The following is a 15,862-nucleotide window of genomic DNA, read 5'->3' on the forward strand; positions in this document are numbered from 1 at the left end:
GGTACTACCATCGCTGAAAGTTGCGAATGTTCGTTAATAGGGTATTTTAGCCAACCGTTACCGTGTTCCGCGTGCCGCACTACGGTAGCCTTTGAGATGTGCTTTTAAGCTCCCGTGACCTTTGGGAGCGCGCTTAAAAACATGCTTCAAAGGCTCCGGTAGTGCGGTACGCGATGACAGATTGATAGAGGTCTCCAATATTGTTTGACGTCAGATGTCATTGGATGCTTTACTTATTCATAAAAATGCATATTTAGATTCGCCACTAAGAAAACAACTCCTAGAAGTAACTCAGGTAAATAAAATATAAAGACGACACTAATTTCACTCTCGAACAGTTCACATCAAAATAGTATGATTGTAATATCTATTAACTTCGAAACGTATACAGTCAAAACCAGCCAAATCTTACGAATGATTCGGTGTAAAAGCGATGGTACACCTATTTATCAAGTTCACACCCCTTCCTTCGGACGAGGCTTCGAATGGTGAGAAGCAGAAAGGCGGCTAAGGCTTGCAGAAGCACTCTTCATGCCCCCGACTGCCACCGAGTGAGCGCGCCCAATGTGGTGACGAAGCGCCTTCATGACAGCGTCGTCTTCTCCTAGCGGGGTGCCTGCCTTGGGACTAGCCGGCAGAGACACATTCGCTCTCTTCATCCCTTCCTGCCCGCGAGCCAGAATGCCGTAATAGGTGGAGTAGATGAGCCTCATGTTCTTTATATCGTCGAGAAGGATGACGGACGTGACTAACAAAAAGACCATGAACAATGCGAGGGCGACGCAGATGAAGATGTAGTCCAGCATGTGGTGGCGGAAATACGAAAGGGCAGCGTCGGCGCAACTCCGCGTGTAGATGTTCGCCCAGGCGTTCTGTTCGTCGGTCAGGAGGATTCCCGAACCGCAAAGCGCGTTGGGAGGATTCGTCGCGGTGTTGTTGACTCGACAGCAAGAGGCCGGTACGCCGCAGCGCTCGCGACTCGGGTTGGCGTCCAGGCAGCGGAAGTAATCGTTGAGTTCCCAGTCACGGAAGGAGTCCCTCGACAGACCGCAGCACCGGAGAGTCTCTTGCAGGTTGTCGATGATATTTTGCAGGTCCGGGCTCTCCCTGTACGAAGTTATAAAGTCCACGTACCCGCCTCTTTTGATGAAGTTCCTCAGGACATGCGGTAGAAATGCGACGAGAAAGGCGACTATGGCGTCGCTCCCGAGGAATATAACGATGCCGACGTGATAGACGTGGAGGAAAAAAACATTTTCGCGGAGAGCGCCGAGGAAGCCGGCGGATGACGTGATTAATGCGAGTACGCTGATTAGAATCAGAGCTATCTCGAAGTGCATCACGAAGGTGAAGAGGAATGACTTGTTAAAAAGGTTGCTCCAGAAGGCAATCGACTGACCCGGTCGGTTGTGGGAAGCCCCGAAGCTGGCCCACAGGACGACTAAGGAAAGCAGCATGACGAGGAGGTTAGTGCCGACGATGATGGCTCGCCTTATGAAACTCACGTCCAAGCGTACGGTTGAAGAGAGCGATGACGAATGGGAATTCTTAGTCTTTTTTCCTGTTTCCAATGTAATCCTGGACGTCTTGAAATCCTTATTGACGTTGTGAAGCGGCTTCAACGGATCAGGTGTTGGAACATCCGAAGTCGCGGCAACCATAGTTCCTCGACACTTGAATTCTTGAGCTCCAGCCTCGAACAGTGGAGGTGACTGAACTGACCCAACCATTCGAGCGCTCTTTTTCTACTTCTTTCTTCAAGCTGACCTCAGCACGAGTTTGTTGACTTAAGGCCCGTTCACACGATGCATTTTTCTCGCGCATCTAGTGTCGCGAAACGTAATTTCGCGAAATGGTTGCGCCTTCTGAACGAGTCAGAAAAGGACGCGCGCATCTAAAAAAAGTTGCGCGCACACCTCGCTTCTGGAGCGAGCTTTTGCTGAAACTTTGCCGAGTCCTGTCAATCACTCTGAGGGCCCCGCCAATGGCCGCTCAGAAACGCTCTCACGTTGCCTTTGAGGGGGGAGCGAGCTGTTTGAGAAGACCACTTCACTGCAGATGTTGTAGCCAAGCCAAATCCGAAAATAAAACCGAAACCGCGAACGATGGATACTGCCGGCGCTTCCGCAAGCACATCAAGCACGACTGAAGGAAAAGTGAGTAGCATATCGGAAAAAAATCCAGCGATGGACGAAGACGTAATTGGTGATGATGATAATTCGCGTCTATTTTTAGTCATAATTAAGAAATAAAACCTTGAGACAAGGAAACAAAAAGGGTCGAAGTACACAGTACCGTCTCAAAACCAGCACAGCGTACAGCTCTCATTTACTTCCACAACAGTCTTCTTCTTTGTCAACCTCCATCCAAATTATACATATTCAACAGTAAATAAAGTAAATGACAGTAAATGACAATTCAACAACTGGTAAATGACAATTTAAGAGTAAACTAAGTAATTGGAAGTAAATGACAGCTGTATGCTGTGCTGGTTTTAAGACGGTGGTGTGTATGTCCCTTTTTGTTTCCTTGTCTTAAGGTATTGTTCACCAGCTCGCCTGCGTTTTGACTCTTAGAATGTGGCGGGAAATGGAGAACACGGCGCTGAATGTCTAATGGTGATAATGATGATGTTGGATTTCAACTGAAGCGCCACTTTATGGTCAACACCCAAACTATTTTCGCGAGTCAAAACGTCATCGTTGTTGCACGTGAAGCGGTACGTGTGAACGAGCACATTTCGCGAAACTTGGGTGTCGCGAAACTGTTGCGCGCCTAAAAGATGCTTCGTGTGAACCAGGGGGGTAAAGGTGGGTGAGGAGGAGTGGCAAATCCCGTGCGCCGACATCCTGGGTCCCGAGTGAACGAACGCAAAAGAGAGCGACAGAACACGAGAGAAAGAAAGCAACGTTGCCATGGTAACGCGAAGAGTGAAAACTCTCAGCAATATAAACAGTAATAATTTAACGTTGTAAACTAAATTATGAGCTATTCTAACGCTTATAAAAAGCAATAAACTCATTACGCTGCATTAACTTCTTTTCTGTCGAAATCTCGGAAATCTGGTGGTTGCGCAGTTTCGTATTCCTCAACCGCGCCCAGCCGCGCCCCACCGGCGAAGCCGGGTATATGGCTTAGTTTAGCGTTAACGCGAGGCCGTACATCTACGCGCTTTTCAAAAAGAAAGCTTCGAAAGGAACGTGAATATCTTTTCACCGGTAAGTTCGTGAATTGTTGAAGTTCACGAAACTGCTCTGATGATGTAACCGTGTTTGGGACCCAGAGGGTCTGCCTGCATGATCCGCCGCTTGCGGCAGCCAGAATGTATGGGAAAATGGCGGACCTTTTCCTCTAGAGTTAGTATGTATGATCTCTATGGTGTGAACAGACCTTAAGAATCTGTTCACACGATGCATCTTTTAGGCGCGCAACAGTTTCGCAACGCTCAAGTTTCGCCAAATGTGCTCGTTCACACGTACCGCTTCACGTGCAACAACGATGACGTTTAGACTCACGAAAATAGTTTGGCTGTTGACCATAAAGTGGCGCTTCAGTTGAAAGTCAACATCATCATCATCACCATTAGCCATTCAGCGTCGTGTTCTCCATCTCCCGCCACATTCTAATACCCTTGTTACACGGGCACACTTAACTGCAGTTACGCTAAACCACAATTAGCGCACAATACTTGCCGACAACATTCTGCGGCGATGCAGTCAGAGCTATGGGCGAACGTGCGCTTGAGCATCTTGAGCACCCATCAAAGCAGTGCACGCGCTCTTTTCACTTCTTTTGAAATAGCTGTCCGAGGGTATAGTGCGGCATCTGTGCTGCCACGTAACCGCAGTTAAAGCTGAGTTAACCGCGGTTAAGGGTGCCCGTGTAACAGGGGTATAAGACTCAAAACGCAGGCGAGCTGGTGAACAATCATAATTAAGAAATAAAACCTTAAGACAAGGAAACAAAAAGGGACATACACACCACCGTCTTAAAACCAGCACAGCATACAGCTGTCATTTACTTCCATTTACTTAATTTACTCTTAAATTGTCATTTACTAGTTGTTGAAATGTCATTTACTGCCATTTACTTTATTTACTGTTGAATATGTATAATTTGGATGGAGGTTGACAAAGAAGAAGACTGTTGTGGAAGTAAATCAGAGCTGTACGCTGTGCTGGTTTTGAGACGGTACTGTGTACGTCCCTTTTTGTTTCCTTGTCTGAAGGTTTTATTTCATAATTATGACTAAAAATAGATGCGAATTATCATCATCACCAATTACGTCTTCGTCCATCGCTGAATTTTTTTCCGATATGATACTCACTTTTCCTTCAGTGGTGCTTGACGTGCTTGCGGAAGCGCCGGCAGTATCCATCGTTCGTGGTTTCGGTTTTGTTTTCGGATTTGGCTCGGCTACAACGCCGGCAGTGAAGTGGTCTTCTCAAACAGCTCGCTCCCCCCTCAAAGGCCACGTGAGAGCGTTTCTGAGCGGCCATTGGTGGCGCCCTCAGAGTGACTGACAGGACTCGGCAAAGTTTCAGTAAAAGCTCGCTCCAGAAGCGAGGTGTGCGCGCAACTTTTTGTAGATGCGCGCGTTCTTTTCGGATTCGTTCAGACGGCGCAACCATTTTGCGAAACTACGTTTCGCGACACTAGATGCGCGAAAAAAATGCATCGTGTGAACGGGCCTTTACATTCTGAGAAGACGGCTATATCAAAGATTGATGTCTTCACCAGTAGTTTGATCATTTTTCACTAAATCCCTGTAAAGGGTGTTCTGAAAATCCGTGTGTCCTCTCTTTTACGATAATTGTCGCGTAAAAAACCTTTTTTGTTTTTATAGCAAGGCCTCTATTTACTGTGTTTGAAATTGACAAGGTGTGGCATCTTAAATGTATAATATATTTCAGTTACGGTTTAGGCTACATTAGCGGCAAGATATTTTTGGAGGCTCCCTCTTATTAATCCTACCTGAGCAATCCCAACCATAATTGCCGATCGCCAGGGTCAGTTTAGATAAAGTGTGTAAAAAGCACGGTGAAAATCTTGTAATCATCGCGTCGCCAAACAAACACCGTCAAAGTCGACAGTCTGGCATTCATCTTATTTCTATTAATCAAAGTAGACTTCATCCCACTCAGAGGCGTCAAAGTAATACCCCTGTCAGACGGGCTAGTTTAGTGTCACTGCAAGCGAGTGCACTTCATCCCGTCGAAACACACTCCAAGTTCGCTAAACTCGTCAACAAAAATATTCTTTGTGTTATGACATAGTGGGGGGAGGAGCCGAAAGATTGCTGCGAAGTTTTCTTTTCTCACAAACCCGCAGATCCGTCTGTCTTCGTGACGTTTTTCGTTGAGCGGACGAAAAATCCCTACGCCTCCCTAGGCACCGAACAAGAGCAGCACTAGAGAGCGCGCGGAGACGACCGTGGTTCATACGTGTGACGTCACAACAAAGATTAACCGCTGCGACCGTCATGTTTGATGGTCTCTAAAAAGCACGATGGATGCTTGGGAATTACATTTTAAAATAAACATCGTCGAAGTTGATAGTCTGGTATCGTTCGTATTTCCGCCGATAAAGCAGAATTTACTAAAAAGCGTCCCCGCCGTTCTTTTGATTTATCTCGGCTCAGGCCAAAGTGTAGCCCGACGTGGCTAGGTCACAACCAGCCGACTACCATTGTCCATTTTCGGGCGAATTTCGCCTCCGGGCAGTTGTTCCTTCATCGGCAGGATAAAATCATTTTATGGTAGATATTCGAAGATCAGTCAGTTTGAGATTAAGTATGTTTATCAACGGAAATAAGGAAATAAAAGTACCGGTAATGTCAGGTTGTCAATATTGGCGGTGATGCTTCAAGAACGCAAGGACACTAAACTTGAAATCGTCGATTTGAACACGCACCATCAAACTTGTCGTTCACAACTGATAATCCTGACTCCATCGTCAAAGGTATCAACTATAAAATGACGTCACTGAACGCGCCCGCACACTATATACGTGCCCTGGCACGAGTCTTTCGCTTGAATGTCTGCCATGGCCACTCTTGAGTTCATGGAACGCAAGCCGTTTTAATTCCAGAATCTCTTGAACCGTTATTTCGATAATTGCAGGCTGTGCTGTTCCTCGTCATTGCTCATTGGAACACCTCTAAGCAGGGTCGTCGAAACAGGAGGACGGGGAGGGGGGATTTAGCCCCCCCCCCCTCCCCCAGATCCGTCGAAAGAGGGGGCAAGGGGCATAAGGGTGGAAGGGGGGGGGGGGGGGGATATCGTCCCAGCCCCGAACCACCATAGCATTTTAGAGTTATAATAAAATATAAGGGGAAAGGAATATCCCCCTTCTTCACCACAATCACCTCCTCTCTTTCTCTCTCTCTCTCTCCCGAACAATTTCTACGGCCCTTCTTGAGACTCCTATTTGTTTGTGCGTGTGCGTGTGCGTGTGTGTGTGTGTGTGTGTGTGTGTTGGTCGTACCTTAATTCTTTATATAGAGTGCAGCTCTTCGGCGCCCGTTTCCGGGTTTCGCGGCGTGGGCGTCGCCGTCGGCGTAACCGGCCCGCTAAATTAGCGCGAAATTGACGTCACATGACCTCAACACCAATTCAATTCCCAGTTACGTGACTTCAACGCCAATTCACTTCTCCGCTAGATTGTCATGTGATGTCCTTTTCCCTGCTAAATTTAGCGGAGAAACTGAATGGGAGGAAAAGGGGAGGAAAGGAAGAGGGGAGGAGGAGGGGCATACCCTCCTCTCCGTACCCTCCCTTATTCCCCCTCAAGAGTTGAGCTCTAATTTTGCATTACAAAGATTTGTAAACGTCTTTAATTTTTTTTTTGTTATCCTTCGTTTTCCTTCATCTCTCAGACATTACCGTCGTCGCTACACAAACCGCCTGTGGATGACCCCGTTGGCGTTGTTGACAGTGGCGGAAGATGAGCTCTATAAAGCCGCCCGCGTACACCGCGCACGGCTCCACAACATCACAAAGTTCAATCTTCGCATCGATTCCGAAGCGAAGATTTTGGCCTCAAATAACTCCTTCCCAAAGTTGTGAAACGTCACTTTGTCGTCACCAATAACTTCCACAAACGACGATCTTGCGACGAGAAAGTTCAGAGTATTTACCGGCCGCCTAGGTACAATCTACGCATCACAAACGACGATCTTGCGACGAGAAAGTTCAGAGTATTTACCGGCCGCCTAGGTACAATCTACGCATCATTGACTCTAACGCGGCGTAGGGAGGTAGGGACATTCGGGCGAGACGTCATCAGTGCAGCCGTTCAATCGGCTGGCACCACGGTGTTGCTCGCACGCGCTTCGATGGGGCTCGCTACGACTTTGTGTTTTAAATTCTCGCTGGAATTTGAGCACCGAGAGAGCTTGGATGATTGACACCTCGCTCGGCTTGACGTCAGCGTCGCGAGAGTCCAATTAGCACGCTCCGCAACTTTCGGACACAAAGTTGTGCTCGACGAGTTTAGCTACCCAAGTGTGTTGGTGCTACACGGGAAAACTTAGTTTCACTCCAAAATGATGGCAATGACGATAGGTAAAGTAATGGGCACGTGAAATATTAAACTGCATACGCATGTTTTTATAAATAATTTCGTCGTCTTATTAAGAACACGTTACCACACATTGTTGCACTAAGTCACGAGCCTTAATCCAAAGTTAAATCCAATTTGATAATTATGATCAACCATTAAAAGCCAGTGATGCACGACCGCACGCCGGTACGACTCTCGTCCAGATCGAAGCGGGCAGGGGCGGAGATTGAGCCCAGTATCCTGGTTCTGCAGCGCGAGCTTTTGCTCCGCGTGCTCCGATCTAGTGTGCGCGAGCCCACTCGGCCACTCGCCACTCGCCACAACGAAACATCATGGAGCGTGTGGAGGACGAGCTGGCGGGCGATATCCGCGATGTTGAACAGTGGAAGCACGTGGTTGGGGCACTTTTCTCCGTGAGAACCCAACGCATTTCAGATGAGAGGCAGCTGGACCTGGATGCCGACGCACAGGCAAGAATTTCAAGTGACATCAATCAGCAGCTGCAGGCCAATGCCTTCACCATAGCCACTCTCATGACCGACCACCTACCCATGATCAGTCGAGAACGGTGGACTTTCCAGAGGAACGAACGGTGGTTCGAAGACACCTTGCCCCATTTGGGCGAGTTCCATTTCAAGCAAGCCTTTCGCGTCTCTCCTGCCACCTTCAGATTCCTGGTGGAGTTATGCAGGTGCCTCCTGGAGCGAGAGAGAACCAATATGGGGGAGCCAATCTCCCTCGAGAAGCGAGTGGCAGTAGGATTGTACCGTTTGTGCTTGAGCGCCGAAGACAGGACAATCGCGCACGTATTCGGAATCGGTCGCTCAATCGTAAACATGCTGTACAAAGACTTCTGCGATGCCGTGATTCAAAAGCTGGAAAACGTCTGGCTCCGGATGGTCCGTTCGGACGAGATGACGGCACATATGCGCGAGTTCTTCGGTGTTTTTGGATTCCCGCACGCTGTCGGCGCCCTGGACGGCTGCCACTTTCCAGTGTCGCCACCCAAAGAGCATGCAACGGATTACCACAACTACAAGGGGTGGTAGGTGTCTCTTTATGCTTTTCCCGCATTACTTGTTTGCTACGATAAATATTGGTCTACAGACTGCAATTTGCGATATATTTACGTTTACGAATTTGGAAAAGAAATTAGGGGCCCTTGCTATAAAATGCTTACTGTCATCATCCAATTGAATTTAAAAAAAAATAAGCATAGGTGTTGTGCTCCTTAGTCATGGTAATCATTTTGAAGTTGACGTAAAAAATAATTAAACTGTGCTTCTTTTTCCTACAAGAATTAATCTGCTTGGGAGAAGAGCGTGTTGGTTTAAGTCATGGATGAAGAAAGAATAAAACAATTAAAACAGGGACAACACAACCACATCTTTCAACTAGCAACTAGCAACAGACGAGTAAACTTTTCAAACAGCGAGCAGCCGACTACACCCAGTAGGAGTAGGGGAGAGAAGGGGGAGAGAGAAGGAAAGAAAAGAAACGCGAAGTGCAAGTCAGGGTGGTAGGGTTATCTCAGATCTTAAAAATTCAACCTCAGTTTTCGTCAGCAAGAGGGAAGGGTTAGACACGTTGTTTTTTGCTGTGGTCATCGCGAATGATTCCATGATTTCCCTGCCGAATCTGCTGTCATGCCCCCCAAGGATTTTTGTGTCATCAAAGAAGGGATGACAACGCAAACACGAACGGGCATGTATGACTATGGGATGATAAGAATCTGGAGAGGCCTTAGAAACTTCGTTGTGATGTTCGCGGAGTCTGTGATTGGTGCATCTGCCGGTCTGTCCTATGTATTGATGGCCGCAGCTCAAGGGGATGGAGTAAACTTTCTTCTCTTTGCATGGAATGAATTTCTTTTCGTGTTTGACGGTGCAGCCAATCGGAATCCGGTTGTTGTTCACTTGTTGACATAGTTGTTTAAGACGCATGCGGCACAAGAAGACAACATTCGTGTCGAACTTTGACGCAATGGATTTTATCCGGTGGGCTGAATTGTGTACGTAAGGAATGACGGCGAAACGGGCTTTCTTTTTTGTGGCTGGTGAGTGGCGATCAGGCCCGCGAATCATCCTTTCCATTACAGATCGGAAAATGTCGACGGGAAACCCTGCCCTGACGAGCCTCATGTGCTGCAATTTGAAGCTATCTTCTGAAAGATGACAGCAAGACTTTGTGAAGGATGAAGAAAACAACGATTTGATGATACCGTGTTTTACCGACTTCGAATGGGCGCTAGAAAACGGTAAGACAGGTTTGGCAGACCTTTGTTGAAAGGCCCAGCACAGTCCAGTGGCACTGACATGAAGCCGCAAATCTAGGTACTGAAGACCTTCATTCGATGGTTCTTCTTTCGTGAATGTAAGGCCTGAAGAACAAGCGGAAAAAACAGCTGTAATGCTAACTGAAGGAGTTCGAGCAGGATGAATGATTAGGTAATCGTCTACATATCTGAAAACATGGCAGCCAGGCGCGGAGATGCCCAGTTGTGCTTTTATAGCTCTGTCAACGAATAAAAGGAACAATTCGCTGAGAACAGGGGCGAGACATGAACCGATGCAAACGCCCTTTTTTGTGGCGGTAGACCCCTCTTTCATGTTTGACTAAGGTGGACTGAAGATATAGATGAATCAGGTCCACGAATCCAGCAACGGAGACACCGGAGGAATTCTGAAAATCCACAGCTCTGTGCTCAAAGATGGCGTCGGAGATTGAGGCAAGCAAAGTGGTAGGATCTAGATTGAAATACATGTCTTCTATGTCAAGTGAAAAAATAGAGTGGGGCAAGGAGAAGGAATGTTGGGAACTGATGACAGAGATGAGTTCTATTGAGTTAGACACTCTAAAGGGTTGAGGGAGGTGGATGCAGGACAGATGCTTTTGTAGAAAGAACCCGAGCTGCTTCTGCCAACAACCCTTCTCTGACACAATACTTCGGAGGGGAACTCCACTCTTATGTGTTTTTGCAGTGAAGAAAACTGAAAGGTACTGCTTCGCTGGACTACTAATGGCGGTTTTTAAGGACGACAGGTTCAAAGACGAGCAGAGTTGTTTGGCTCTTGACCTGAGGGTCCCAGACGGTCGCGATTTCAGTTTGAGAAAATTCTTTGAAAGGGCGGCGTTCACCCTATCTCCAAAATCTCCCTCCTCTAACACAACAAACACACCCGTCTTATCGGATTCTAACAGCTTTAGGTGTTCTTGACGAAGCTCTTCAACAGCGGCGAGTAGAGAGATCTTGCCTGGCTTGGGGGGTGGGTGGAAGCACACGGCGTGGATGGCGGAGCCGAGAAAATCTTGCCTTTGTGGTTCTGGGATGGCGGCGGCGACTTGATGTACTGAGGCGAGTTGGTCAACCTTCTTAGTGGGAAGGTCTGGGGCGAACTTGGGGCCTTTGGAGAGCAATTCTATGGTGTCGGACGAGATAGCAGTGTTGCACAACAGAACTGGCGGTTCCAACTGCGTCTCGTTCAGCTTGCGGCAGGACGCAGTCACTCCAGCAATCACTTCTTTCCATGAAGCTTCAAGGAGGCGAGAAGCGGCGTCGACGATGAACAGGTACGAAGGATGCGAGCGGAAGCCAGGGCCAAACAAGTTCGTCATATGGCTGGGAAGGACCCTCCCCAGAAGGTGGAGCTCTAGGGATATTTCTTTCCTCGATATCTGCATGATGCGGTAGATGGAGGCCCAGGTGTTACAGTGGAATCCAAGGACGGAGGCCACTCCAGGATGAGGGAGGCTCTTGCGTAGGTGCACACCGAGCGAGCGGAGCCTTAGACGGAGCAAATTCATTCTTGAGATGAAGCAAGCAGCCTCGAAGAAGGAAGCCGGGTTGAAGATCGGTGGCTCGCAGTTGGGACTGGGACGGTACATGGCTCAGAAAAGTAGGTATGCTTGGGAGAAGAGCGTGATGGTTTAAGTCATGGATGAAGAAAGAATAAAACAATTAAAACAGGGACAACACAACCACATCTTTCAACTAGCAACAGACGAGCAAACTTTCAAGCAGCGAGCAGCCGACTATACCCAGTAGGAGTAGGGGAGAGAAGCGGGAGAGAGAAGGAAAGAAAAGAAACGCGAAGTGCAAGTCAGGGTGGTAGGGTTATCTCGGATCTTAGAAATTCAACCTCAGTTTTCGTCAGCAGGAGGGAAGGGTTAGACACGTTGTTTTTTGCTGTGGTCATCGCGAATGATTCTATGATTTCCCTGCCGAATCTGGTGTCATGCCCCCCCAGGATTTTTGTGTCATCAAATAGGGGATGACAACGCAAACACGAACGGGCATGTATGACTATGGGATGATAAGAATCTGGAGAGGCCTTAGGAACTTCGTTGTGATGTTCACGGAGTCTGTGATTGGTGCATCTGCCGGTCTGTCCTATGTATTGATGGCCGCAGCTCAAGGGGATGGAGTAAACTTTCTTCTCTTTGCAAGGAATGAATTTCTTTTCGTGTTTGACGGTGCAGCCAATCGGAATCCGGTTGTTGTTCACTTGTTGACATAGTTGTTTAAGACGCATGCGGCACGAGAAGACAACATTCGTGTCGAACTTTGACGCAATGGATTTTATCCGGTGGGCTGAATTGTGTACGTAAGGAATGACGGCGAAACGGGCTTTCTTTTTTGTGGCTGGTGAGTGGCGATCAGGCCCGCGAATCATCCTTTCCATTACAGATCGGAGAAGGTCGACGGGAAACCCTGCCCTGACGAGCCTCATGTGCTGCAATTTATTTATTTATTTATTTATTTAGTATACCCTCAGGGCCAAAGGCATTAGAGAGGGGAGTGGTTACAATCAAGAAGAAATTAAACAAACAGAGTACAGCAAAAGTGGTAATACAAATAAACAAAAAATGGCATATAATCATACAATGTTAGCTAAGGCGTTCTTGAAGGGATGGGAGTCTTCGATAGTGGCTATTGAAGCAGGAAGGCGATTCCACTCGTCAGATGTGCGTGGCAGAAATGACTGAAAGAAAGCGTTAGTTCTGGCTGATGGAATTCCAACCTTATTAGCATGATCAAACCGAGATGAGATGTACTGAGGAGGTAAAATAAGTTCGTCGTGCAGATGTGAATGGTAAAACAATTTATGAAAGAGACTGAGACGAAAAGCTTTACGGCGAGATGCGAGAGATGGCAGGCTGAGGCTAGACTTCATTGAACTTATGCTCGCGGTTCGGTTATAGTTAGAAAGTATAAAACGAACAGAATTATTTTGGACCATTTCGAGTGAGTTTATTAGGTTTTCTTGGCTGGGATCCCAAACTGACGCGGCGTATTCCAATCCAAGCTATCTTCTGAAAGATGACAGCAAGACTTTGTGAAGGATGACGAAAACAACGATTTGATGATACCGTGTTTTACCGACTTCGAATGGGCGCTAGAAAACGGTAAGACAGGTTTGGCAGACCTTTGTTGAAAGGCCCAGCGCAGAGTCCAGTGGCACAGACATGAAGCCGCAAATCTAGGTACTGAAGACCTTCCTTCGATGGTTCTTCTTTCGTGAATGTAAGGCCTGAAGAACAAGCGGAAAAAACAGCTGTAATGCTAACTGAAGAAGTTCGAGCAGGATGAATGATTATGTAATCGTCTACATATCTGAAAACATGGCAGCCAGGCGCGGAGATGTCCAGTTGTGCTTTTATAGCTCTGTCAACGAATAAAAGGAACAATTCGCTGAGAACAGGGGCGAGACATGAACCGATGCAAACGCCCTTTTTTTGGCGGTAGACCCTTCTTTCATGTTCGACTAAGGTGGACTGAAGATATAGATGAATCAGGTCCACGAATCCAGCAACGGAGACACCGGAGGAATTCTGAAAATCCACAGCTCCGTGCTCAAAGATGGCGTCGGAGATTGAGGCAAGCAAAGTGGTAGGATCTAGATTGAAATACATGTCTTCTATGTCAAGTGAAAAAATAGAGTGGGGCAAGGAGAAGGAATGTTGGGAACTGATGACATAGATAACCCTACCACCCTGACTTGCACTTCGCGTTTCTTTTCTTTCCTTCTCTCTCCCCCTTCTCTCCCCTACTCCTACTGGGTATAGTCGGCTGCTCGCTGTTTGAAAGTTTACTCGTCTGTTGCTAGTTGAAAGATGTGGTTGTGTTGTCCCTGTTTTAATTGTTTTATTCTTTCTTCATCCATGAAGAATTAATAATTTTAAACTCTATTCATTACTTCTGAAACATGCCATATTTATGCCTATTGTTTTTTTTTTCTTCTTTTCTTTCTCAACACAGGTATAGTATCATCCTTTTGGCGTTGGTTGACCACCGGTACCGTTTCCGGTACATAAACTTGGGAAGCCCCGGTAGGTGCCATGACGTCAACCTGTACGGACGTTCAACACTGTGCGCACTTGTTGACGGTGATCACTTCCAGTCTCCTGTGGTAGTGATTGAAGGTACTGTCGTAGAGCCAGTTATCTTGTGCGACCAAGCATTCCCTTTGACTACACACCTGCTAAAGCCGTACGCCAGGGCCGTAACCAGGGGGGGGGATAGGGGGTTCTGACCCCCCCCGAAATTTTTTTCTGGGTACGGCCCTGGTCGGTGCACTTGCAGCCAGCCGATTTTAATCTCCACCTCTGCGCACGCGCAGTGGCGCCGGTTGGCTACCGGATACCAAACCGGGACCGGTTCTCCGGTTTGCTGCAACTCTCCATTATATACCACCGATGCACATGATTCATAGGCGAAAATAAGACAATAGACACTTTCAAAATGGCCGCCGTTGTCCCCGAAAACCCCCCCCGAAATTTTTTTCTGGGTACGGCCCTGCCGTACGCAAATGCCTCAAGCGAGACACGGGAAGCTTCCTTCAACTACAACCTCTCAAAGACGAGAAGAATAGCCGAAAATGCCTTTGGCAGACTGAAAGCTCGCTTCCGATTTATTATGAAGAGAATGGAATGCCACCTGCAATGCGCAAAGCGAGCAATTAGGGCCGCATGTGTACTTCATAACATCTGCGAGGAATTCAGAGACAAAGTTGAACAGCAGTGGGAGCACGAAGTACGTGAGCTTGACTCTTTCTATGCACAGCCGGCTCGCAACACTGACGTGTGGAATGGGAGAGGCGAAGAGGTCAGAGACGCACTGGCAGCCTACTTCTGGAAGCGGGATCAGCGTGCATCGGGAGCAGCTACAGCAGCCAGTTAAAAACGCATCTGGAAGCGGCTCACCCTACACTAGGCACAAGTAGAAAGGCCAGTAGACAACACAGACCATCGACATATGTGCAGTCGAACAAATAAATGCCACAGTGGTGTGAAGCTGTGAGGCGTTTGCTTTATTTCGTCAGAAGTTGAGTGAGGACGTCGATCAAATGATCTTCCCTCTCTGCTGCAAGCTCTAGCAGCTTTAGCTGCCGTTAGCGTACAGCCAGTTCTTTTTCGCGAGATTTTTCCTGCGAATAACGCAGCTGCCGCTGTTCTTCGAGCAGCTGCGCCAAGAAGGTTGCGTGTAAAGCCTGGTGCTTCTTTGGCTTTGCTGGCCTCTCCGCTGCTTTCTGTCTTGGCGTGGGTGTAGAGGGCGATGAGTTTGGCAACTCTTCAGCTGGGGCCTGCGATCCAGGTGATGCAGGCTCACTGGTGAGACCATCTTGAGGGGACCGCTCTCCGACCTGGCTTGAGTTCCCGCTGACCACTTCATTAAAAACCTCGAAGAATACATATGTGCATCATAGCAGGGAAAATATGTCCATCAATATTAACGCTTAACAGGAACCTGTTTTCCAATTTCGAAAAGTAAAGTTGAACGTTGTGCTCCATGTGGCGGAATGCAAGGTTTACATGATGCCCCTCCCTACTGGGAAAAACTCGTCCAGATGAAGTGCAGTACAGAGCGGCCCCACTAGACCAATGGGTTTGGAGCCATCTGCCTGCAAGCAATTTTTAGCTGTCAGCTAGCGTCCGTCCTGTATGCTCCTACTTTTGTCCTGTCCTTTTGTGGTGTTTTTTAATCATGTCTTTGAACAACCAACTAGCCAAGCAATCTACCCTGATATTCACAATAAGTTGATATTTCTGTGGGTTTGTGTGCTCCTAAAAAGTGGTTGCTGCAGGAATGTACTCACATGCTCAACGGAGTCACCTCCGCTACATACGGACTCCTCCGTGAGACTGGCATCGTTTGCCGGTAAGGAGCCCAGGAAACGGTGCAGGTCCCAGTAGAATCTCCACGTTATTCCCCCTGCACCCGTTGTCTTCTTCCGGCTAAGAAGCCTATAAGCAAAGTAGACAATAACTCATCATTATGTCTTTATTTGTGTGTCCATAA

The 15,862-nt window shown here is 47.7% G+C and overlaps 3 protein-coding genes across 3 annotated transcripts; 2 read left to right on the forward strand and 1 right to left on the reverse strand.

Moving 5' to 3' along the window:
• Positions 1-455: 455 nt before the first annotated feature.
• LOC8023429 (tetraspanin-14-like) lies at positions 456-1,661 on the reverse strand. Its single transcript, XM_002401107.4, has one exon. The coding sequence runs from the start codon at positions 1,659-1,661 to the stop codon at positions 456-458; it is 1,206 nt and encodes a 401-aa protein (XP_002401151.4).
• A 6,468-nt stretch (positions 1,662-8,129) lies between these two features.
• Positions 8,130-8,612, forward strand: LOC121836876 (the record flags this gene model as incomplete). Its single annotated transcript, XM_042292164.1, has 1 exon — positions 8,130-8,612. A coding segment is annotated over one exon (483 nt), but the record flags the coding sequence as incomplete, so codon positions are not given.
• A 2,762-nt stretch (positions 8,613-11,374) lies between these two features.
• LOC121836877 (protein ALP1-like) lies at positions 11,375-14,743 on the forward strand. The gene is made up of 3 exons (XM_042292165.1): positions 11,375-11,463; positions 13,823-14,062; positions 14,374-14,743. Exons 1-3 carry the CDS (start codon positions 11,375-11,377, stop codon positions 14,741-14,743), a joined length of 699 nt encoding a protein of 232 aa, XP_042148099.1.
• Positions 14,744-15,862: the final 1,119 nt, after the last annotated feature.

Source organism: Ixodes scapularis, unplaced genomic scaffold (genome assembly GCF_016920785.2).
Source record: "Ixodes scapularis isolate PalLabHiFi unplaced genomic scaffold, ASM1692078v2 PGA_scaffold2__306_contigs__length_199485367, whole genome shotgun sequence".
Taxonomy (NCBI): Eukaryota; Metazoa; Arthropoda; class Arachnida; order Ixodida; family Ixodidae; genus Ixodes; species Ixodes scapularis.